Source organism: Pan paniscus, chromosome 15, assembly GCF_029289425.2.
Source record: "Pan paniscus chromosome 15, NHGRI_mPanPan1-v2.0_pri, whole genome shotgun sequence".
NCBI classification, from domain to species: Eukaryota; Metazoa; Chordata; class Mammalia; order Primates; family Hominidae; genus Pan; species Pan paniscus.
Window position 1 is genome coordinate 63,085,439 of NC_073264.2, and position 24,729 is coordinate 63,110,167.

The 24,729-nt window shown below is 37.7% G+C and overlaps 1 protein-coding gene across 3 annotated transcripts in view; it reads left to right on the forward strand.

Annotated features, from left to right (window-relative positions):
• The window catches only part of SYT16 (synaptotagmin 16), a 300,681-nt gene that overhangs the window by 143,010 nt on the left and 132,942 nt on the right, over positions 1-24,729 (forward strand). For all 3 annotated transcript variants that reach the window (XM_057299716.2, XM_034937661.2, XM_057299715.1), the window contains exon 2: positions 15,304-15,483. Coding sequence is in view for 2 of the 3 variants with exons in the window: in XM_034937661.2 (XP_034793552.1) it covers positions 15,304-15,483 (180 nt within the window). In the remaining variant the exon portion in view is untranslated. The remainder of the gene's footprint in view (positions 1-15,303; positions 15,484-24,729) is intronic.

Below are 24,729 nucleotides of genomic sequence, written 5' to 3' on the forward strand. Positions count from 1 at the left end.
ACTTTATTTTTAATTCTAAATGTTGAATAATAAAATTGCAGAATCTTTAAATATGAAGGAAATAACTCTCAAACAAAATCTAAGGAAATTATGATTTAAAAAAATATATATATTTTGAATTTAAAACTTTTTTTGAGATAAAATTCATATATCATAAAATTCAGACCCTTTTAATAATGTTTTCAAGGTTCACCCATAATGTAGCATGTATTAATACTTCAGTTTTTCAGTCTTTACCGTAGCAGGATGGTATATAGTACTTAACTGATTTACTGAGGTGTGATTAACATACAAAAGCTGTGGGTGTTTAGTGTAGACAGCTTGATGTGTTTGCAGATAAGTATGTACCTGTGAAATGATCAAGCCATCATCACCATCAATGGTATAAACTTGTTCATTGCCTCTAAAAGTTTCATACTGTCCCTCCCCACTATTTTGGGGGTGAAGTCAAGAATACTTAACATAAAATCTACCCTTTTAGCAAATTTTTTACATATACAATACAGTATTGTCGACCATAGGCCCTATATTGTACAGTAGATCTCCAGATCTTATTTAGTTTGTATAAATGAAACTTGATATTTGTTGAACTACAACTCCCCATTTTCTGATCCAGCCACTGGCAACTAACATTCTCTCTGCTTCTTTGTGTTTGACTATTATAAATCTATTGCATATATGAGATCATGTGGTACTGTATTTATCTTTCTCTGTGTGTCTTATTTTACTTAACATAATGTTCTTTAGGTTCATCCATGTTGTCACAAATGGCAGGATTTCTTTTTTTTAAGGCTGAATAATATTTTATCTTATGTATATACCACATTTTCTTTATCCATTCATCCATTGATGGATACTTAGGTTGGTTCCGTATCTTGGCTATTGTGAATAATACTTCAATGAACATGGGAGTGCAGATATCTTTTTGAGATTCAGATTTTAATTCCTTTTTGAATGTATGTACAAGCTAAATTGCTGGGTCAAGTGGTAATTCTATGGTTAATTTTTTGAGGAATATCCATCTTGGTTTTCATAGTGTCTGTACCAATTTACATTCCCATCAACACTGTAAAAGGGTTCCCTTTTCTTCATATCCTCCCCAACACTTGCTCATTTTTTCTTTTATTTTTCTCTTTCTCTTTCTTCCATAATGGTCATTCTAACAGATCTGAGGTGATATCTCATGGTGGTTTTGATTTGCATTTCCCTGATGACTAGTGATTTTGAGTACCTGTTGGTCATTTACATGCCATCTTTGGAGAAATGCCTATTTAGGTCCTTTGCCCATTTATTAATTGGGTTATTTGGTATGTTTGCTATTTAGTTTTAGGAGGTCCTTATGTATTTTTAATATTAATCCTTTATCAGATATATGGTCTGAAAATATTTTCTCTCATTCCATAGGTTACCTTTTCATTTGGTTAATTGTTTCCTTTGCTGTGCAGACACTTTTTAGTTTGATGTAATCCTGTTTGTTTATTTTTGCTTTTGTTGTCTGTGCTTTTGGTGTCCTATCTAAGAATTGATTTGCCCAGTTCAGTGTTTAGCAGCTTTTAAAACTACGTTTTCTTCTAAAAGTGTTATTGTTTCAGGTCTTATGTTTAAGTCTTTAATCCATTTCAAGTTGATTTTTGTGTGTGGTATGAGATAAGGGTCCAATTTCATTGTTTTGCATGTGGATATCCAATTTTACTGAACCATTTGTGGAAAAGACTGTTCTTTCCCAATTGTGTACTCTTGACACCCTTGTCAAAGATCAGTTGACCATATTCATGTCTGTTTATCACTGGGCTCTTTATTCTGTTCCATTGAGCTATCTCTCTGTTTTTATGTAAGTGCCATACTGTTTTGATTACTATAGCTTTGCAATATGTTTTGACATCAGGGAGTGTGCTACCTCTAGCTTTTGTTTTTCTTACTCAGTATTGCTTTGGCTATTAAGAGTCTTTTATGATTTCAAATAAGCTTTAGGATTTTTTTTCTATTGCTTTAAAACATGCTATTGTGATTTTGACAGGGATTGCATTAAATCTATAGATTTTTTTTAAATCTATACATTGCTAAAATAGACAATATTTATTATTCCAATTCATGATCATGGGATGTCTTTCCATTTATTTGTATCTTTTAAAATTTCTTTCATCAGTGTTTTGTAGTTTTCCATGTATAAGTCTTTCACCTCCTTAAGTTTATTCTTAAGTATTTTATTCTTTTTGATATTGTAAGTGCAATTGTTTTCTAATTACTCATTCAAATAGGTCATTGTTAGTGTATAGAAGCACAACTGATTTTTATATGTTAATTTTTAAATCCTGCAGCATTACTGAATTCACTGATTACTTCTAACAGTTTTTTATTATTTTTTTTAAGAGTCTTTAGGGTTTTCTACATAGAAGCTTATGGCATCTGCAGACAGAGAAAGTTTTAACTGCTTCCATTCTGATTTGGATGACTTTTATTTCTTTATCTTGCCTAATTTTTCTGGTTAGGACTTTCAGGACTATATTGGAGAGCACTTTTGGTGATGGGAGTATGGTCATCCTTGTCTTATTTTGGATCTTAGGGGGAAGCTTTCCACTTTTCATTGTTGAAATGATGTTACCTGTGGGCTTTGAATAAGTGGCCCTGATTTTGTTGAAGTAAGTTCCTTCTATACTTATTGAGAGTTTTTCAATTACGAGACAATGTTGAATTTTGTCAGATGCTTTTTCTGCATCTAATGAGATGATTATGTGATTTTTATCTTTCATTATGTTAATGAGGCATATTTCATGGATTGATTTGTGTATGTGGAACCATCCTTGCATCACAGGGATAAATCTCAGTTGATCTTGATGTATGATCCTTTTAATGTGCTGTAGAATTCAGTTTGCTAGTGTTTTTGTTGAAGATTTTTGTATATTCATTTATCAGGGAAATTGGCCTCTAGTTTTATTTTCTTGTGGTGGTTTTGTCTGGTGTTGGTATTTGGTGATAATGGCCTCATAAAATGAGTTTGGAAGTGTTCCCTCTTCTTCTCTTTTTAAGAGTTTTAGGATTGTTATTAATTCTTTAAATGTTTGTTAGAATAAACTTATGAAGCCATCTTGTCCTGGGCTCGACTTTGTTGGGAGTTTTTTGATTATTCCTTCAATATCCTAATTTGTCATTGGTTTGTTCAGGCTTTCTGTTACTTCTTGTTTTAGGTAGGTCGTATATTGTTAGGAACTTCTCCATTTCTTCTAAGTTGTCTAATTCATTTATGTGTAATTATTCATAATATTCATTTATGATTCTTTTTAATTGTAGGTTCAGTTGTAATATCTTCCCTTTCATTTCTGATTTTGAGTTCTCTTTTTTTTTCTTAGTTCAGCTAAGGGTTTGTTGATTTTGTTTATCTTTTCAGAAAAACAACTCAGTTTTTTCAATTTTTAAAATTGTTCTTCCATTCTCTAGTCCATTTTTTTTCTGATATTACCTTTACTATTTTCTTTCTTCTGCTAATTTTTTGTTTAGTATTTTTTTATTTTTCTGTTTCTTGAGGTATATAGTTAGGTTTTTTATTTGAGATCTTTCTCCTTTAATGTACGTATTTATTGCTTTAAACTTCTCTTCTAGTACTGCTTTCCTGAGTCACATATGATTTCATATGTTGTATTTTTTGTGTCTTGATAAATATTAATTTCCTTTTTGATTCATTCTTTGACCTCATAATTATTTGCGTGTGTTATTTAATTTCCATGTATTTGTGAATTTCCCATTTTTTCTGTTATTTCAGTTTTATTTCATTGTGACCGAAAAATGTATTTGTAATGATTTCAGTCTTCTTAAGTTTGTTAAGAATTGTTTTGTGACCTAGCATGTTATCCATGCTGTAGAATGTTCTGTGTGTAATTGAGAAGAATGATTACTCTGCTGCTATTGGGTGGAATGTTCTGTATGTATCTGTTAGGTCCATTTGGCCTGTAGTGTTATTTAGTTCTGCTGTTTATTGATTTTTTTTGTCTAGATGGTCTATACATTATAGAGAGTAGGATATTGACGTCTTTTATTATATTGCATTGCTACCTATTTTTCACTTCAGATTTGTCCATGTTTGTTTTATATTTTGGGTGTTTTCATGTTTGGAGCATATATATTTTTGTTGTTATAGATCCCTGTAGAATTGACCCTTTTGTCATTATGAAATGCCCTTCTTTGTCTCTTGTGACAGTTTTTGTCTTAGTGTCCATTTTGTCTAATATGAGTATAGCTACTTTGCTGTCTTTTGGTTACTATTTGCATGGAATATCTTTATCTACCGTTTTCCTTTTCAGCCTATGTGTGTCCTTAAATCTAACGTGACTCTTTTATATGTGGCATATAGTTAGGTCTTGTTTTTTGTTTTAATCTATTCAGCCATTATATGTCTTTTAATTGGAACATTTAGTTCACTTATGTTTAATGGAATTATTGATAGATAAGGGCTTAATATTGCCATATTGTTAATTGTTTTCTGTCTCGTTTGTAGTTCTCTTCTTCCTCTCTTTTTCTCTTAGTGTCTTTCTTTGTGTTTTGATTTTTTTTATAGTGGTGTGCTTTGATTAATTTTTTTATCTTGTGTGCATCTACTGTACTTTTTTGTTATGGAGTTTACATTGAACAGTTTATAGTTATAGCAGTGTATTTTAAGCTGATAACTTCAATCACATACACAAGTTCTGCACTTTATGTCTTCCCCCAACGCTTTGTGCAACTGATGTCATATTTTGTTTCTTGGTATGTTATGTTTTTATGAACAAATTTCTGTGGTTATAGTTATTCTTACTATCTTTTCTTTTAATTTACATTCTTGGGTTAAATGAGATTTATGCACTGCCACTACAGTAGCACAATATTCTGTGTTTATATTTACCTTTAGTAGTGAGTTTTATATTTTCATATTCTTTTTGTGTTCTTTAGCATCTTTTCATTTCCACTTGAAGAATTCCCTTGAGTACTTCTTGTAAGGCAGGTCTAATGGTGATGCACTACCTTAGTTTTTTTGTGGGGCTCGGGGGACAGGGTTTCACTCTGTCACCCAGGCTGGAGTGCAGTGGTGCAATCATGGGTTCACTGCAGCCTTGACCTCCCAGGCTCAAGTGATCCTCCCACCTTAGCCTCCCAAGTATAATAACTGAGACTACATGTCTACGCCACCATGCCTGACTTTTAAATTTTTTGTAGAGATGTGGTCTTTCCATGTTGCTCAGGCTGGTCTCGAACTCTTGTTCTCAAGTGATCTGCCCACTTCAGCTTCCTTAACTCAGTTTTTATTTGGGAAAGTCTTTATATCTTTTTCATTCTTAAAGAACAGTTTTGGTTTTTTGCTTAGGATTGCCTTCTTCATTCAGGCTCTTTTTTGTTTGCATATGAATTTTAAAGTAGTTTTTTCTGATTCTGTGAAGAATGTCACTGGTAGTTTGATAGAAATAACATTGAATCTATAAATTGCTTTGGGCAGTATGTCCATTTAAAAAATATTGATTCTTCCTACCCATGAGCGTGGAATGTTTTCCTGTTTGTTTGTGTCATCTCTAATTTCTTTGAGCAGTGTTTTGTAGTTCTCATAGTAGAGATCCTTCACTTTCCTGGTTAGCTGTATTCTGAGGTATTTTATTCTTTTTGTGTCTATTGTGAATGGGATTTTGTTCTTGATTGGCTCTGAGCTTGGATATTACTTGTGTATAGGGATGCCAGTGATTTTCATACATTTATTTTGTATCCTGAAACTTTGCTGAAGTTGTTTATCAGATCAAGGAGCTTTTGGGCAGAGACTATGGGGTTTTCTAGGTATAGAATAATATTATCTGCAAACATGGATAGTTTGACTTCCTCTCTTCCTATTTGAATGCTCTTTTTTTCTTTCTCTTGCCTGATTGCTCTGGCCATGACTGCCATACTATGTTGAGTAGGAGTGATGAGAGAGGCCATCCTTGTCTTGTGCTGGTTTTCAAGGGGAATGCTTCCAGGTTTTGCCCATTCAGTATGATGTTGGGACAGAACTGGGAGGCATCACATTACTTGATTTCAAAATATCCTACAAGGCTACAGTAACCAAAACAGCATGGTATTGGCACAGAAACAGACACTTGTGTCAATGGAACAGAATAGAGAGCCTAGAAGTAATGCCATACACCTACAATCATCTGATCTTTGACAAAGTCAACAAAAATAAGCAATGAGGAAAAGACTGCCTATTCAATAAATGGTGCTGGGATAACTGGCTAGCCATGTGCAGGAAATTAAAACGGGACACCTTCTTTACACCATATACAAAAAATTAACTCAAGATGGATTAAAGACTTAAATGTAAAACCTAACACTGTAAAAACCCTGGAAGGTAACCTAGGAAATACCATTCTGGACATCAATCCTGGTAAAGATTTTATGACAAAGATGCCAAAAGCAATTGCAACAATGACAAAAATTGACACCTGGGACCTAATTAAAGGAAAGAGCTTCTGCACAGCAAAGGAAACTATCAACAGAGTAAACTAACAACCTACAGAATAGGAGAAACTATTTGCAAACTATCCATCCGACGAAGGTTTAATATTCAGAATCTATAAGAAACTTAAAAAAACTTACAAGCAAAAATGAGCAACCCTGTTAAAGAGTGGGCAAAGTACATGAACAGACACTTTTCAAAAGACATACACGTGGCCAACAAGTAAGTGAAAAAATGCTCAATGTCACTAATCATTATATAAATGCAAATCAAAACCACAAAGTGACATCATCGTATACCAGTCACAATGAATATTATTAAAAAGTCAAAAAATAACAGATGCTGGCAAGGTTGTGGAGAAAAGTGAACACTTATACACTGCTGGTGGGAATGTAAATTAGTTTAGCTATTGTGGAAAGCAGGTTAGTGATTTCTGAAAGAACTTAAAACAGAATTACCATTCAACCCACCAATCCCATTAGTGAGTATATAGCCAAAGGAATATAAATTATTCTACCATAAAGATATGTGCATGCGTATGTTCATTGCAGCACCATTCACAGTAGCAAAGTCATGGAATCAACCTAAATGCCCATCAATGGTAGACTTGATAAAGAAAATGTGGTACATATATGCTGTGGAATACTACATAGCTGTAAAAAAGAATGAGATTATGTCCTTTGCAGCAACATGGATGGAGCTGGAGGCCATTATCCTAAGTAAACTAACACAGGGACAGAAAATCAAATAACGCCTGTTCTTACTTATAAGTGAGAGCTAAACATTGAGAGCATAGGGACACAAAGAAGGGAACAACAGACACCAGGGCCTACTTGAGGATGGAAAATGGGAGGAGGGTAAGATTTGAAAAACCACCTATTGGATACTATGCCTATTACCTGGGTGATGAAGTAATCTGTACACCAACCCCTGTGACATGCCAATTTAGCTATATAAAAAACCTGCACATGTATCCCTGAACTTAAAAGTTGAAAAAAAAAGTTTTGCCAGGTAAATATTTTTGTTTTGTAGTTTTTCTCCCAGTACTTATATCATCCCATTGTCTTCTGTCCTGCAAGGTTTCTGCTGGGAAATTATCTGATAGTCTGTTTGGGGGTCTCTTGAATGTGACATGTGGCTTTTCTCTTGATTCTTTCAAAATTTTTCTCTTTGACTTTTGACAGTTTAATTCTAATGTGTCTCGGTATAGATCTTTTTGTGTTCAATCTAGAGAGTTTTGAGATTCATAAATCTGGATGTCTATGTTCCTCCCAGTATTTAGGAAGTTTTGGTGATTATTTCCTTAAATATACTCTTTGCCCCTTTCTATATTCTCCTTTTTGGACTTCCATAATGCATATATTTGTTCACCTGAGAGTGTCTCATGAGTCTTGTAAACTTTCTTTACTCTTTTCATTCTTTTCTTTTTGTTCCTCTGACTGGATAATGTCAGATGACTTGTCTTTGAGTTCACTCATTCTTTATTCTGCTTGAGTAAGTTGAAGCTCTCTCTTCAGTTCAGACATTGTATCTTCAATTCTAGTATTTGTGTTTGGTTCTTTATTTCTTCTGGCTTCTATTTATTGTTGTACTTCTCATTTTGCTCACATATTGTTTTCCTGATTTAATTAGTCTATTTGTGTTTTCTTATAGCTCACTGAGCTTTTTAAAGATGGTTATTTTGATGTATTTGTCAAGCAGTTTATGTATCTCCATTTCCTTAGGGTCAATTTCTAGAACTGCAATAGTGTCCATGGAATAACTTAATCAATAAATATTGTGTAAGTTCTGACTGCCCCACTGACCAGTTATTCCTCCATCTCTCTCCCTCTCCTCAGGCCTTCCTATTCCTTGAGACACAACAATGTTAAAATTAGGCCAATTAACAACCCTCCAATGGCCTCTAAGTATTTAAGTGAAAGCAAGAGTCTCTCGCTTTAAATCAAAAGCTGAAAATTATTATACTTCATGAGCAAGACATGCCCAAAGCTGAGATAAGCCAAAAGCTAGATCTCTTGTACCAAACAGCTAGCCAAGTTGTGAATGCAAAGGAAAAGTCTTGAAGAGAATTAAAAGTGCTACTCCAGTGAACACACAAATGATAAGGAAGCAAAATAGCCTTATTGCTGATATGGAGAAGGTTTTACTGGTCTAGATAGAAAATGAAACCAGCTATAGCATTCCCTTAAGGCAATGCCTAATCCAGAGGAAAACCCTAAGTCTCTTTAATTCTATGAAGGCTGAGAGAGGTCAGGAAGCTGCAGAAGAAAAGCTTGAAGCCAGAAGGGGTTGGTTCCTGAGGTTCAAGGAAAAAAGCCATCCCCATTACATGAAAGAGCAAGGTGAAGCAGCAAGTGCTGATGTAGCAGCAGCAAGTTATACAGATGGTCTACGTAAGATCAGATCTTCAATGTAGACCAAACAGTCTTCTATTGGAAGAAGAGGCCACCTAGGATTTTCATGGCTAGAGAGGAGACGTCAATGCCTGGCTTCAAAGCTTCAAAGGGCAAGCTGGCCCTGTTGGTAAGGGCTAATGTAGCTGGTGACTTTAAATTGAAGCCAATGCTCATTGACCATTCAAAAAATTCCAGGACCCTTAAGAATTATGCTCAGTCTTGTCTGCCTGTGCTTTAGAAATGGAACAACAAAGCCTGGATGACAGCACATCTATTTATAGAATGGTTTACTGAATATTGTAAACCCGCTGTTGAGACTTACTGCTCAGAAAAAGGAGACTCCTTTCAAAATATTACTGCTCACTGACAATGCACCCGGTCATGCAAGAGCTCTGATGGAGATGTATAAGGAGAAAAATATTGTTTACATTCCTGCTAACACAACATCCACTCTGCAGCCAATGGTTCAAGGAGTAAGTTCAACTTTCAAGCTCATTATTTAAGAAATATGTTTTGGAAGGCTGTAACTTCCATAGATAGTGATTCCTCTGACTCATATGGGCAAAGCACATTGAAAACATTTGGAAAGGTTCACCATTCTAGATGCTATTAAGGACATTTATGATTCATGGGAGGTCAAAATATCAATATTAACAGGAGTTTGGAAGAAGTTGATTCTAACCCTCTTGGATGACTTTGTGGGGCTCAAGATTTCAGTGGAAGAAGTAACTGCAAATGTGATGGAAATAGCCAGTGAGCTGGAATTAGAAATGGAGCCTAACGATGTGACTGAATTGTTGCAATCTCATGCTCAAACTTGAACAGATGAAAAGTGGCCTTCCTATAGATAAACAAAGAAAGTGGTTTCTTGAGATAGAATCCACTCCTAGTGAAGATGCTGTGAACATTGTTGAAATGACAACAAAGGATTTAGGATGCTGCATAAACTTAGTTGATATAGCAGTGGAAGAGTTTGAGAGGATTTTGAAAGACGTTCTGCTGTGGATAAAATGCTCTCAAACAGCATCATATGCTACAGAGAAATCTTTCATGAAAGGAAGAGTCAATTGATGAGGCAAACTTCATTGTTGTCTTATTTTAAGGTAACAGCCACCCCAACCTTCAGCAACTACCTGTCCTGATCATTCAACAGCCATAACATTGAGACATCCTCCATAAATAAAAAGATTATGTTTCACTGAGGGATCAGTGATTTTTAGCTTTTTTTTTTTTTAGCAATAAAGTATTTTTAATTAAGGTATGCACATGGTTTTTTAAAGATATTCTGCTATTGCACATTTAAGAAACTACAGTATAGTGTAAACATAACTTTTATGTGCACTGGGAAATAAAAAAATTGTGTGACTTGCTTTGTTGTGATTTTTGCTTTATTGTGATGGTCTGGAGCTAAACCTGCACTATATCCAAGGTATGACTGCATTTTCAATTCTCTTGGGTGCATACCTAGGAGTGGAATTGCTGAGTTATATTTGGAATTTTAAACATGTCTAAACAGGGCCCTTTTTGTGCAACCCTGATTAGGCAATCCTATAAGTCTTGTGTTGCCGCCTTCTGAGTCATTTCTATGACACTCTACTTATTTAGAAAGCACGTAATCAAATCTACAGTTTAACATAGCTGTGGCTAAGAGTCCTTCATGCACTTCTTTAGACTTCTCACTAAGTACTCATAAGCACAGAAAAAGATGAAATTGAAATTAATAGATTCCGGAAGAAACATGAACTCTTTTGAAATAACCAAACTTGCCTTTCTCTAACCTTTCTCTAACTGAACTAAGCTTTCTCTTTCCTTAGCTAGACTTGAACTTATTTCTAGTGTTCCCCATCCCTCACCCCTGCCCCAACCTGAAAGCATGGAGAAAGACCGTATCTTAACTGTTTGTCTCTGACTCAGTTATTCAGAGGTCATAATAGTGCATATGCCAGAGCGGTTATAAGCATGTTTTAACTTCTTTAACTTAGTGAAAATGTGTAGGGAATGTTTAATATCTGTCAGATTGTAGAGGAAAAAACAAATAGGGAAAAATGAAAGTTTGTAGCTGAAGAAATAGTAATGTAGTTTAAGATGGAACAAGAGCAGTTGAAATAGAATAAATTATCGAAGATGCAATTGAAGAAAACTCTCCTAAGCTTGAAAAAAAAATTGTGGATATCTGATGAAATCTGGCTTCCAGGAAAAATGAACAAAAGAGACTCACAGAAAGATACATTCTGGTAAAATTTTTGTGTTATAAAGGAAAAGCTTCTAGTAGCATACAGACTGAAAAATTCTGTTGCCCACAGAGAAATGAAAAGTAAGCTGCATCATCACACTTATTTATGGAGCATTAAGGCTAAAAGGTAATGGAGCAATGTCTGTATAGTTTTGGGAAGAAAAAAATATTGGGACTTACTTAAAAATGTTATACCCATCCATAGTTAAGCCATTACTACAAGAATTGTTATTAACAAAAATGTTTCTTCTCCAAAAAAGCAGAGTTATTTTGAGTAACATAAGGGCCATTTTCTACACTTTTTCTTGTGTCTTTGGAGATTATATTGAATAATCTCTTCATATTACCTTCAATCTGTGAATGTTTTTACATTAAATTCATTAATATAAGCATATGAAATAGTATCTCAATTATGATTAAAAAAAGTTAAGAAAAAATTATTTACCAAGCTAAAATATTAACCGTGACAGGTGATAAGATTGAACATTATCATCATTTTTATATTTTCTAATATTTTCCAAACATTCTACTCTATGCATGAATTACTTATTTTTTCTTTAACTTATTTAAAAATAATTAAAACTTTTTAATAAATACAAATATTTATAAGCCAAAACAGTGAGGTCTTTACAATTTTATATTTGCCACGTAGATAAAGTGACTGAAAGGAAGCACACAAAATCTTAGTAGTGAGTTGTTTTATCTTTTTCCATATTTTGCAGATTTTATGTAATGAGTTTCATGCTGCTTTTATGATGGAAAAAGATCCTTTATTCAAAAATAAAAATTTAATTTCATTAATTAATGACATTATAAGATGCAGATGTTTCTGCTTATACATGAATCCTCTTTTTCCTAAGACCTATCTTAACGTAAATCATATCCTGTGTTGGTAGTTTTGCTGACACCCTTGAGGTATGTCTTTCCAGGAGTTTTCACTGACAGGCACATTGACCAATGTGTTATAACATAGAAGAGTTCCAACATTTATTCAGGCAACAAATTATTTATTGAATGTTTACCTTTTGCTAGCTGCTGAGAGTACAATGAGTAACTCAGACATAGTCCCTGTTCTTATAAAGTTTAAAATTTAACATTTGAAATTGGTTGAAGAAGCTGTCAAGGGCTTGGTAGGTGGCAACACACTGTAGAAGCATCCAGCTTTGTCTAGAAGAACAAGAAAGGTTTCAAAGGAAGCATGGTATCAGATTAGCCAGAGGAGCAGTTGTCCCAGGGAGTTGAAATATGCAAAGATCTGGAGGTGTGACCTACGTTTGGGGAACCAGAAATAGGTGAACACAGCAACAAGAAAGAGTTTGATGTTGGAGAGTGATGAGCGATAAAGACTGGAATCAGTATCCAGGTCATGAAGGGCCTTGTAACCTGAGTTAGGGAATTCAGATTTTGTCCTCTGGGTAATGGGATGCCATTGGATGGTGCATTAGTTTCCTAGGGTTGTTATTGCAACAAATTACCACAAACTTGGTGACTTAAGACAACAGAAATCTACTCTCACAGTTTTGGAGGCCAGCAGTTCAAAATCAAGGTGTTGGCAGGTTGGTTCTCTGGAGGCTCTGAGGGAGAATCTGTTCTGTGCCTGTCTCTTAGCTTCTGGTGACTGCTGGCCACCCTTCGCACTCCTTAACTCGAGGTTTTGTAACTCGAATCTCTGCCCTGGGCTTCATGTGGCTTTCATCTCTCCATGCCTTCTTTTTTTTGCTGTCTCATAAGGACACTCATCATTGAATTTAGGTGCTACCCTAATCTGGGATGAACTCATTTCAAAATCCTTACCCTAATTACATCTTCAAAGACCTTTATTCCATATAGGGTCACCTTCTGAGACTCATGGTGAACATATGTACTTGAGGCCACAGCTCAACCTGCTACAGGAGGCTTTAGAAGGGCAATTGAACAAACTTATAAATGAAATGACTTATACATTTCAGAATGATTATTCTGGCTATTGTGTGGAGAATGGACTTGAGGGGGCAAGGTTAGAAACAGGGAGGTCAGTGGGAATCTAGGTATAGAGTACCAGGAACTTTAGAGGTAAGAAAGTGGAGATGAGGCTGGGTGCGGTGGCTCATGCCTGTAATCCCAGCACTTTGGGAGGCCGAGGTGGGCAGATCACTTGAGGTCAGGAGTTCAAGACCAGCCTGGGGAATATACCGAAACCCCGTCTCTACTAAAAATACCAAAATTAGCTGGGTATGGTGGCGCACGCCTGAAATCCCAGCTACTCAAGAGGCTGAGGCATGAGAATCGCTTAAACTCAGGAGGCGGAGGTTGCAGTGAGCCAGGATCGCGCCACTGCATTGTAGCCTGTGTGATGGAGTAAGACTCTGTCTCAGAAAAAAAAAATGGTGATGAGTGCAGAAAATACTTTGAAGATGGTTGATTGTGGAAAGAAGAAGATAAAGGGGTGTGGTTGAGGAGCATGTGGTGGTGAGGAGGGAATTTTAAAGGATGGGAGACACCTGGTTCATTTCTCATGCAAATGAGAAAGACACTGCATTCACAAGGGAGAGTGGCTGACAGTATAGGAGTGAAGCGCAAAAAGCTGGAGAGAAGAGGAGGATGGGATCCAGACCTCAGACTGAGTACAAAGCAGCTGGTCCATCCCATATTTGACTGCTCCTAGATATTTTAGTAGCTCTGGAAAGTTGGTGATGAGAAAGATGGTTTACTCCTATTTAAGGACTCTGTTTGTCAAGTGCCACATCAATTACTTTCCATGTGTTACCTCTGTTAATCTTTGATGTAGCTGTGTTTATTTTCTCCTTTTATAGTTTAGCACACTGAAGCACAAAGAGGTTAAATAATTTGCCGAAGGCCACACAGATAGTAAGTGGTATGTCATTTCAACCAAGCTCTGTGACTGCTGATCCCTTGCCTATAATTACTGCTACCGGGTACTGCTTCTGAAGGGAGAGGGCATAATCAATATGCATGTACTTTATTTTTCATGGTATGTGTTGGTTTTGATAGCAGGCACTGTTGTTATTTTGCAGACTATAAAGCTATTATCTTGCCTGCTATTTTTGTTTTGTTTTGTTTGTTCTTATATTGGCTTGCCACTAGGTTGATTCAGTAAGGCAGTATCATTTATTTCTTTATCTTTTCAAGGTGTTGAGATTGGTTTGATTAATCTTTTCTCTATTTATCTGGATAGTAAGGTTAAGTGAGTATTATCCCTTCATATTATTAAGGCTTTGTATTATTTGTATTATTAAATCATATATTAAACCTGCCCACTGATTAAAGCTGCTCTTAGGAGATTTATTTTCATAAGCGTTCACATATACCCAATTCCCTTGAATCATTCTTAATGACATTTGTTCTGTAATCTAACCCTTTATACAAGTTAATTTCTGGATGTCTTTACTGAATGTTACTTTGGCTCAAATGTCACTTCCTTAGAGGATTCTTCTCTAAACTCTGAACTAGCTCCTCTGGTCTCCCTGTTATATATACTCATAGCTGAATGCAATGGCTGGGACTCTTTGAGGCATACTGGGTAGTACTTAGGCAGGTCAGTTAAAGGGCAGAGTTTTTTGATACTGATGAGGAGGAGGAGGGGAAGGAAGAAATGGAATTTCATCTGCCAAAATTCTAAAATATTAGTAGTCAAAACTACAATTTGCATTTCTTATATGGATGGCATGAATTATTAATTTTCTTATTGCTGTTGATAACCATGATCAGATTGCACAGCGGATTTGCAAAATGTATCCAGGAAATGACTTTCCCTCCAATCGCTAATATTGATAGAATTATTTATCTGAAAATTTGTCTCAAGTGATGATTGTGTAAGCTTTAGGCAGCTGCATTTTTGGAGACTTGCTTTTATAACACTGGTCAACCATGTCCAGCTAAACCCATTTGATTGAACTCTGTCTTAATTGTGTGTTTGAAGTTGAATACTGGGCTGAGGACAGGAGCAAGAAGAGTTGTACTCCAGGTAGAAGAAACTACACATTCAAAGGTATAGAGGTCTCTCATCTGAGGAGCCAGCATCACAGGATGTACTGGCCAACAGTCCTTTTCCTTTTCCCGGTACACAGTCTTGGGGGATGTCAGCCAGAGTCAGGACTTGTAGAGTGTTTGTCATTTCTCATTAATAAAAGTAAAAATTCTGAATAGCATTGATCACAATTTGTTAGAACTGAAACTTAGGTCATTCTCATTGTGATGATATTTTTTTCTTTGTGTTCTCTCACCAGTCACTCCTGAAGCCATTGGCTTCTTGTCTGCTGTTGGGGTCTTTATTGTTCTTCTGGCCGTCCTCTTCCTCTTCATCAACAAGAAGCTGTGTTTTGAAACGATAGGAGGCCTTCCTTTCCTGGAGCATCGAGGGAAAAGAAAGCATTCTAAAGACAAGACTGGGATTCACAAGGGGCTGGGTAAGCATTATGCTTCAAATTCTCCTGGGCTTGGCAACTTGCTGTGGTCTGGGTCAGGGTGGACATGATGAATCGACTTTACTAAAGAATACATTCTCTTTATGAAAGTAATGTTCTCCCTAGAGCTCAAGGAGCAGATGGGAAGAGGCTCTGACTACCACTTCCCGTCTTCTTAGCTCTTTAGAAGTCTCTGTTGAGTTTTCCTCTGATGAATGCTTGGAGAAAAAATATGTGTTCTGTTTGACAAGAGCCTTGATGTGTTTTAGTCTCATGATGTTAGAACGATGTTGACATTTCACTTGTTAGCTGTTTTTGAGATTTTTCAGTGCTCAGGACCATGTCCCACCTTGTATGGCAATGGTCACTTTTCCAAAGGGAGGTTTTTACTCTTTAAGCTCACTGAGTATACTATGTCACTTACTCACTGCCTTCAATTTGTTGAGGGAAAAATAACACACTTAAAGAAATAATTGGCTTCCTGCTCTTAAAGGACATATTCTCTTTTCAATTACTGAAGCCTAGAACTTTGTGATACAGGATGTTCTTACAGAGGGATGGTTATCATCACACAGATGTGGGACATTTAAAGAGAGTACTCTTATCTTACAGACGATAACTTTGCTGTTTTTTTTAATCAGTCTGATTATTACTCTCCTTTTCCATACCCCTCAAGGTATGGGGCATGATGTACCTGGTCAAGGAGCAACCTTCCATTTTTTTGAGTGAAGGGAAGGTCTTGAGGAGAGTACCCTCCAGGTATCCTACGTTCTTGATGTGTTCTAAGTATGCCTGGACCAAGGAGAGTATTTGGGTTACTGACATGGCAGCTTTTGTAGCCATGGATAGTTCAGCTTTTTTGCCTTGTTACAAGAAAGGCATAATGTAGGAATAAAGGCATATTATCTACTGCTTATAACAAATTATCCCAAGACTTAGTAACTTAACAAAAATTCATTATCTAACAGTTCTTGAAGTTCAGAAATTGAGGAGTGGCTTAGTTGGGTGATTCTAGATCAGGGTCTGTTGTAAGGCTGCAGTTAGAATGTCATCTCAAGGCTTCAGTTAGAATGTCATCTGAAGGCTGGACTGTGGTGTCAGAGTCCCCTCCAGGATGGCAAAAGGCCTCAGATCAGATCCATGTGGAACCCTCCACAAGGCTACTTGAGTGCTTTATGATGTGGCAGCTGGCTTTCCCTGGAGTGAGAGATCCATGAGAAAGCAAGGAGCCACTGCTCTTTTTATGCCCTAGCATGGGAAGTCTTACAATGTCACTTTTATCACATTGTGCACATTGTGTTTGTTCATTGAGCACAGCTCAAGCTCTACGTTTAGGAAATTCACTTCTACTTTTTGAGGGGAACAGTATCAAAGAGTGTGCAGACATATTTTTAAATATCTCTGTGAGATAATAATAATGGGAGAGGTGTAAATTGCAGATTTGACAATTGCTTTGGCATTCCTGCTATCGCAGTGGCCTTATTTTTTGAACTTCCCATGGGACATATGACTTATTCTGAAAATAGAATGGAATATTTTAATTACAGCTTGCCATGCAAAAGCTGGGACTTATGAATGGTTTAGACACTACTGTCCCAGCTGGGGCATAGGTGAGTGAGATGAACAGATGTCTGTTTGGCCATGGGGTGGTATGAAGGTAGGATTCATCATGATTCTATTTCTCTCCCTTCAGCAGCTGGCTGTCACTCGTTATGTGACCTTGGCAAATTATGGAACCATTATGAACTTCAGTTTCCTTGTTTGCATATTGGGATTATCAGTACATCTCTCACAGGGTCAACCTAGATTAAATTAATTAATTATGTAGAGACACCAGCATAGTGCCTATAGCAATGCAACAGCAATAGCAAGTCACAGTAATGGCTGCGAGGAATGACATCACACATTAATGAATTGTATTCATTACTCTAAATTGGGAGATTAAAGTTGGTGATGTTTTCTCCTTTGCAAACTATAATGGTTATGAGGAACTGAGGTTAGAACTATTTAAAATATTTTCTTTTTGTGTTGTTTGACATTTTATCTGAATATTTTAGAGACAATTATGAATTATACTTGCAAATAAGTTGAGGTTTTAAGAATGTTGAAACAATAACAATAAAGCATGAACAAAAGCTGTTCACTCAGGAAACACTGAAAAATACATGTCTCAAATTCAGAGTGGGGTCATGTAAAGGGAGCTTTAAAAATAGTTTCTTCAGGAGCATCCCCAAATTATAATGTCTAAAAAGCAAACACCTTCACTTTGACATTTCTCCTTTTACAAGTTTAATTATTGTTATCAAAAGTCTTTGAAAAACGTGCTTCTACCCCAGATTGTGTCTAACCTTTGATATTTGCCTTAATTATCCTCAGAGTACTGATTTCTCAGTGAAGTTGGGATGTTCTTAACATATTTTGACAAACGTAAAGAAGGAAGGCAGGCAGCCTAGTGTGGTGGGAAGAAGCCCAGTACAGACAGACAGAGCTTAGTTTTGCCACTAATTGGCCACGATATTTTGGGAAACTCACTTCACCTCTCTGAGCCTTAAGTCTTCATTTGCAAATTGATGAGTCTGGACTAGGCTTCTCCCATTCTCATTCTGTGATTCTGTTTGGTTCTTAGGGTTACCATAGCAACTTCTTCTCTAGCTTTCAGTCTATGAATGGAAGAGAACTAATAAAAATGAGACCATCCTACTCTTAGATTAAACCATATAAGATTGCCATTTTTGTCGATAAAAAAAGATAGAATATCAGAAACTGAATTATTTTAATTTAATATATGTGAGGTTCTGAAGAATAAAATAATTCCTTTCGATTATGTGGTAACATCAGAGAGGCAAGAGTGGATGTTTATTTTCCAAACCTACTACGCAAAATGATTTGCTTGACAAAAATACCTTGCTTTCCTTTAGGCTATATATATTTTAAAGTTTAAAGAATTTACACATGCCATTCTGTCTGGATTTAGGCAAGGGGACAAAGAAACTGGAATGGTGTTTTCCTAATAACATAGGTAATAGTAATAATAATAATACAGATAATGATCATTGGTAACTATTGTTTATTTAGCAATTAGTATTGCCAAGTATTTTACATGCATTGTTATTCAAAGTATTTTGCATGCATTATTTGATTTCTTTATGTAATGTTCTTGTGTTGTTCATTGACAGTGATTGCTTTGGGGAAGGATGGATATCAGTTGGAACAAAAAAGCCAATATTCAGCTTTGAGATAAAAAATTGATTAAAAATAAAAATTTCACAGTGAGACAATAGTTTTTAAAAGAAGCCCAGCTTTGAGAGAAGGCGGGAGAGAGAAAGAGAATATTTCGGTTGTTTTGTTTTGTTTGCTGCCCCCTTCCAAAAAACTTTATATTCCAAAAGCAAAATTTAGGAGTTGGTGCAAAGAGTTTCATTTTAAGAGGCACAGTGTCTATGCTTTTAAGAAAGCATAGACAATGTGACATGAGGGCATTTCCTCCCAGGCAGGGAAGGGAAGAAGAATGCCCTTCCTCTTCTGGAAAGGGCAGACCATAACTTGAAGTGGTGAAAGGAAAGAGGTTTGGAGACCATGAAGTGTTTCCTGGACCAGACCCTGAGAAGGAGGACAAATGTGGGACCCAGTCAGGCCGGTTGTGATAAGAAGGTTGGAATTCAACACGCCCGAAGAAGAGTCAGAAAGGAGAGTGCCGCATGCTTCTTTTTGGAATTGTGGCAGGAGACTGCCTCACTGGTGTCCCATGTGGGCCTGGGGGGCTGTGGTGGGGCAAATATACTGGTGGTGCTGGAGGGAGAGAGAACTTGAGAAGACGCCGCTGCTACAGTTCCTCCAGTGAGCAGGAGAACACTTGTTTTAGAAATTTCTGCCTGACCCTGGTGGTGGGAGCAGGGGCAGAGAAGATAGCAGAGGAATGAGTCAATGTGCCTACTGGGGAGTTATTGCAGCTTACCATGAGGTGGTTCCTGTATTGGAGGCTGGAGGATGAACAATCCAAGGCCTTTTGTAGTCAGAGCTGGCTTCCTGGGCATGGAACTGCACAACTGCACAAAGCCTACACTTAGAAGGGCCCTTGTGCTTAGCTTAGTGATGATGTGCTGTTGCAGTCTTGAAATCCTTAGTGATTTTCAAGGGCCCTGCATTTTCATTTTGCACTGAGTCTTGCAAATTATATAGCTTGTGCTGCCTAGGGTCATCACCAAGAGGTACTCCTGCTGTGGAATGCTGTAAGGCAGAGGTTGATTCTCCTGGAGTCAGCAGGAGCCAGCAGGAGCAGCGCATCATGTTAAATAAACTCACACCAATGCCCAGATGCTCCCTGCTGTAAGGGAACATGTAGGTGGGAGTGGAAATCCCAAAGACTGATACTTTATCCAAAATGAACTTGACCGAGTTACTTTGAGTGGCAAGTTTAAGTTTAGTTTCTCAACACTGAGTTGGGAAGATGGAGGATTCTCCAGAGAAAGATAAGAGCACTGAGTAAGTAAGGAAACAGGTTTTGTACATTAAGGCAAAGCTAGTGCTCAGCTGGAGCTCAGAAGGATGGTTGCTAAAATGTGACAATTTCTCCCTACCAGTTGGTAGAAAGGCCCAACTGGCTGGTGCCTGCACAAGATTACTCTCTGCTCTCTACCTGCAACTAAACAGATACCTTCTGATTCAGCAGGGGCTTCTGACCTGCCCCAGCAGGTGTGGCCAGATTCTTTTTGCTTGGGCCATAATGACTGCTGTTATAAAATATTTTTCATTTTATTTCTGCATTTAGGTGAGAGTATGTTCAAGTACACGTGCCCCTGCACTTACAATGGTGTTAATTCCAGATAAACCCATCATAAATTGAGAATATTAGATAAAGACAAAAAAATCATATGTTGAACCATTGTAAGTTGAGGACCATCTGTGCACCTTTCCCACTCACAATTCAACAAACAGGTGATAATATAATCTCCATTTTATAGATGAGAAAACTGAGGGTGAGAGAGATGAATTTTTTTTCAAGCTATTAAATGGCAAGGCTGGGAGTCAGACTAAACATTGCCTGACCCCAGTGGCCAAGATCTTAATTGCCTCATGTGTCAGTCCATTTTCATACTGCTATAAGTAACTGCCTAAGACTGGGTAATTTATAAATAAAAAAGGTTTAATTGACTCACAGTTCAGCATGTCTGTAGAGGTCTCAGCAAACTTAATCATGATGGACAGTGAGGGGGAGATAGGAGCCTTCTTCACAAGGCAGCTGGAAGAAGTGCCAAGTGAAGGGGGAAGAGTGCCTTATAAAACCATCAGATCTTGTGAGAACTCACTCACTATCATTAGAACAGCATGAGAGAAACCATCCCCATGATTCAATTACCTCCACCTAGTTTCTCCCTTGACATGTGGGGATTATGGGGATCCTATTTGGTTCTTAGGGTTACCATAACAACTTCTCCTCTAGCTCTGGGGATTACAATTCAAAATGAGGTTTGGGTGGGGACCCAAAGCCTAACCATATTATTCTGCTCCTGGTTCCCCCCAAATCTCATGTCTCTTTCGCATTTCAAACCAATAATGCCTTCCCAACAGTCCCCCAAAGTCTTAATTCATTTCAGCATTAATTCAAAAGTCCAAGTTCAAAGTCTTATCTGAGACAAGGCAAGTCCCTTCCACCTATGAGCCTGTAAAATCAAAAGCAAGTTGGTTACTTCTTAGATACAATGCAGGTACAGGCATTGGGTAAATACACCCATTCCAAATGGGAGAAATTGGCCAAAACAAAGGGGCTACAGGCCCCATGCAGGTCCAAAATCCAGTGGGGCAGTCAAATCTTAAAGCTCTGAAATGGTTTCCTTTGACTCCATGTCTTGCATCCAGGTCATGCTGATGCAAGAGGTGGGTTCCCATGGTCTTTGGCAGCTCCATTCCTGTGGCTCTGCAGGGTACAGTCCCCCTCCTGGTTGCTTTCATGGGCTGGCATTGAGTGGCTGTGGCTTTTCCAGGCACACGGTGCAAGCTGTTGGTGGATCTACCATTCTTGGGTCTGGAGGACAGGGGCCCTCTCCTTACAGATTATTAAGTAGTGCCCCAGTGGGGACCCTGTGTGGGGGCTTCCACCCCACATTTCCCTTTCTCACTTCTGTAGTAGAGGTTCTCCATGAGGGCTCAGCTCCTGCAGCAAACTTCTGCCTGGACATCCACACATTTTCATACATCCTCTGAAATCTAGGCAGAGGTTCCCAAACTTGAATTCTTGACTTCTGTGCACCCACAGGCCCAAAACATGTAAGCTACCAAGACTTGGGGCTTGTACTCTCTGAAGCAACACCCTGAGCTGTATGTTGGCCCCTTTTAGCCATGACTAGGATGCAGAGCACCAACTCCCGAGACTGTACAAAACAGCAAGGCCCTGGGCCTGGCCCACAAAAACATTTTGTCCTCCTAGGACTCTGAGCCTGTGATGGGAAGGGCTGCCATGAGGACCTCTGACATGCCCTGGAGACATTTTCCCCATTGTCTTGGTGATTAACATTTGGCTCCTTATTACTTATACAAATTTCTGCAGCCAGCTTGAATTTCTGCCCAGAAAATGGTTTTTTTTTTCTATTGCGTAGTCAGGGTGCACATTTTCCAAGCTCATGCTCTGCTTTCCTTTTAAACATAAGTTTTAAATTCAGATAATTTCTCTCAAGTTCAAAGTCCCATAGATCTCTAGGACCCTAGGGCAGGGGCAAAAGGCTGCTAGTCTCTTTGCTAAAGCATAGCAAGGGTGGCCTTTGCTCCTGTTTCCAGGAAGTTCCTCATCTCCATCTGAGACCACCTCAGCCTGGACTTCGTTGTCCACATCATTATTAGCATTTTGGTCAAAGCCATTCAACAAGTCTCTAGGAAGCTCCAAATTTTCTCACACCTTCCTGTCTTCTTCCAAACCCTCCAAACTGTTCCAATCTTTGCCTGTTACCCAGTTCCAAAGTTGCTTCCACATTTTCAAGTATCTTTATAGCAGTACCCCACTCTTGGCAGTACCAATTTACTGTATTAGTCAATTTTCATACTGCTATAAAGGACTGGCTGAAACTGAGTAATTTATAAATGAAAGAGGTTTAACTGACTCACAGTTCAGCATGGCTGGAGAGACCTCAGGAAACTTAATCATAGCAGAAGGAGAAGGGGAGGCAGGCACCTTCTTTACAAGGCAGCAGGAAGAAGTGCCAAGCAAAGGGGGAATAGCTCCTTATGAAACCATCAGATCTCATGATACTCACTCACTATCATGAGAACAGCATGGGGGAAACCACCCCCATGTTTCAGTTACCTCCACCTGGTCTCTCCCTTGACACATGGGGATTACAGGGATTATGGGGATTACAATTCAAGATGAGGTTTGGGTGGGGACACAAAGCATTACCATTATCACCCCATTTTTTTGCCCGCCTAATCTTCCCAACTTAATCCACTACTTCATAGCTTTGAAGTAAACTTCTGGGATGAAAAAAATAGGAGAATGGAGGATTTGGGGGATGTATTAGTTTCCTGTGGCTGCCATAACAAATAACTACAAACTTGTTGTCTTAAAACAACATAAATTATTTTTGCACAATTCTGGAGACCCATATTCTGAAATCAAGGTGTCAGCAGGGCCACGATCCCTGGAGACTCTAGGGAGAATCTGTTTCATGCCTTGGTCCTTGCTCCTGGTGGCTGGCAGTCATCCTTGGCATTCTTTGGCTTGTGGCTGTATCATTCCAATCTCTGCATCTGTCTTCACCTCACCTTCTTCTCTGTGTCATTAGTCACTGGTGTTAATCAAGGAATCTAGTCTCATCTCAAATTCTTCATTTGATTACATCTGTAATGAAAGACCCTTTTTTCAAATAATATAACATGCATAGATTCCAGGGATTAGGACATGGACATATCTCTGGGGAGCTACCATTCAGCCCACTATAGCAGGAGAAGAAGGTGGAAGCCCAACTTGGCAGTGGTTTCCAATCTTTTCAAATAAGGAGAGATGATGAAAATAGGAGGCAAGATTCTCTTTTCTCAGTTTTCCTCCAGCACTGGTATTCCACACTCCTCAACTGGGGTTATAATGATTCTTACAAAGAAAGATGTAACAAAAGCTTGTCAGACACTTATGATAGAGATTGTAATTAGCAGTCAGGGTATTTTCTAACTCTAACCTCAGTTGAACCACACAGGATCTCAATTCTGGGAAGCTTTTAAAAACTACGAGTGTGAGGCTCACTGCAAATTAATTACATCACAACAGGGAGTGGCAGGGCAAACTTACAGCTTTAAAAAGAATGCCAGGTGATTTAAAGGTGTGGCCAGGTGGAGAACCATTGATGAAAAGGGGTCTATAGACCTATTGTTAAGTTCCCCTTTTAAGTCAGGAAGGGAAGTGCTTGACCAGAGTGTTAACACTGGACCAGTGCCCCTTTGCTGCTGCCCACACAAAGTATCCATCTGGTGGTTTCTCCACCTGGTTCCCTCCCTCACTGCTTTAGTCCAACTTGTGAGCAAACAAGGTTTTTCCTTCATGATGCTTTTCCTCCCCACTGCCCCATATATATTGGGCAGTTGACTTCTGCACAGGGAATAAAAAATAAGTTATTTACGAAAGTTGTCTATTCCATAAGATTATTCAAGGTTGTCAAATTATAACCAACTTTAATTTAAATTCAAGATTTCGAGACTTTTAGAAGTTTTTGGTGAATTTGGCCAAAACAGAAGAGTCTGGCTGTCCCATCTCTGTATCTTTCAGGATCCTCTTAATGATTTGGATAACATTCTGTTTTCCTTTTATGCCCATATAAGGAAGAATAATGACAAATTTTGTAAAATGGTGTGAATCAGGATCTGAAACAGATGTAAAAATAAAAATAGATAGTATAGTAGCCTGATATAGGGATGTAGGAGTGGTCTTATTATTATTATTATTTTTGGCTCCTTGAGATGGAGAGGAACATTTAGCCATGTGCTCATCTTATAGTTGTAAATAACCATCGTCAGCTTCCTCATACTTCATATTTAGTATGATTGATGAATTAAATATAGGCAGAGAAAGACATTTTTCAGGATAATGTAAAATCAGCATAATCTATAGTCTTCTTTCCTGGGGCATTTTGTTGCCTTCTTTAGCAATGAATTTTCTTTTACCTGTACCCAGAGTCTAGGTTCCATCACCTGCAGGTCTGTGCAGTGGCTTCCTTTTAGGCATGGCCTACTCAGATGAATCTTAAGTGAATCAAATATCTTGGAATAAAA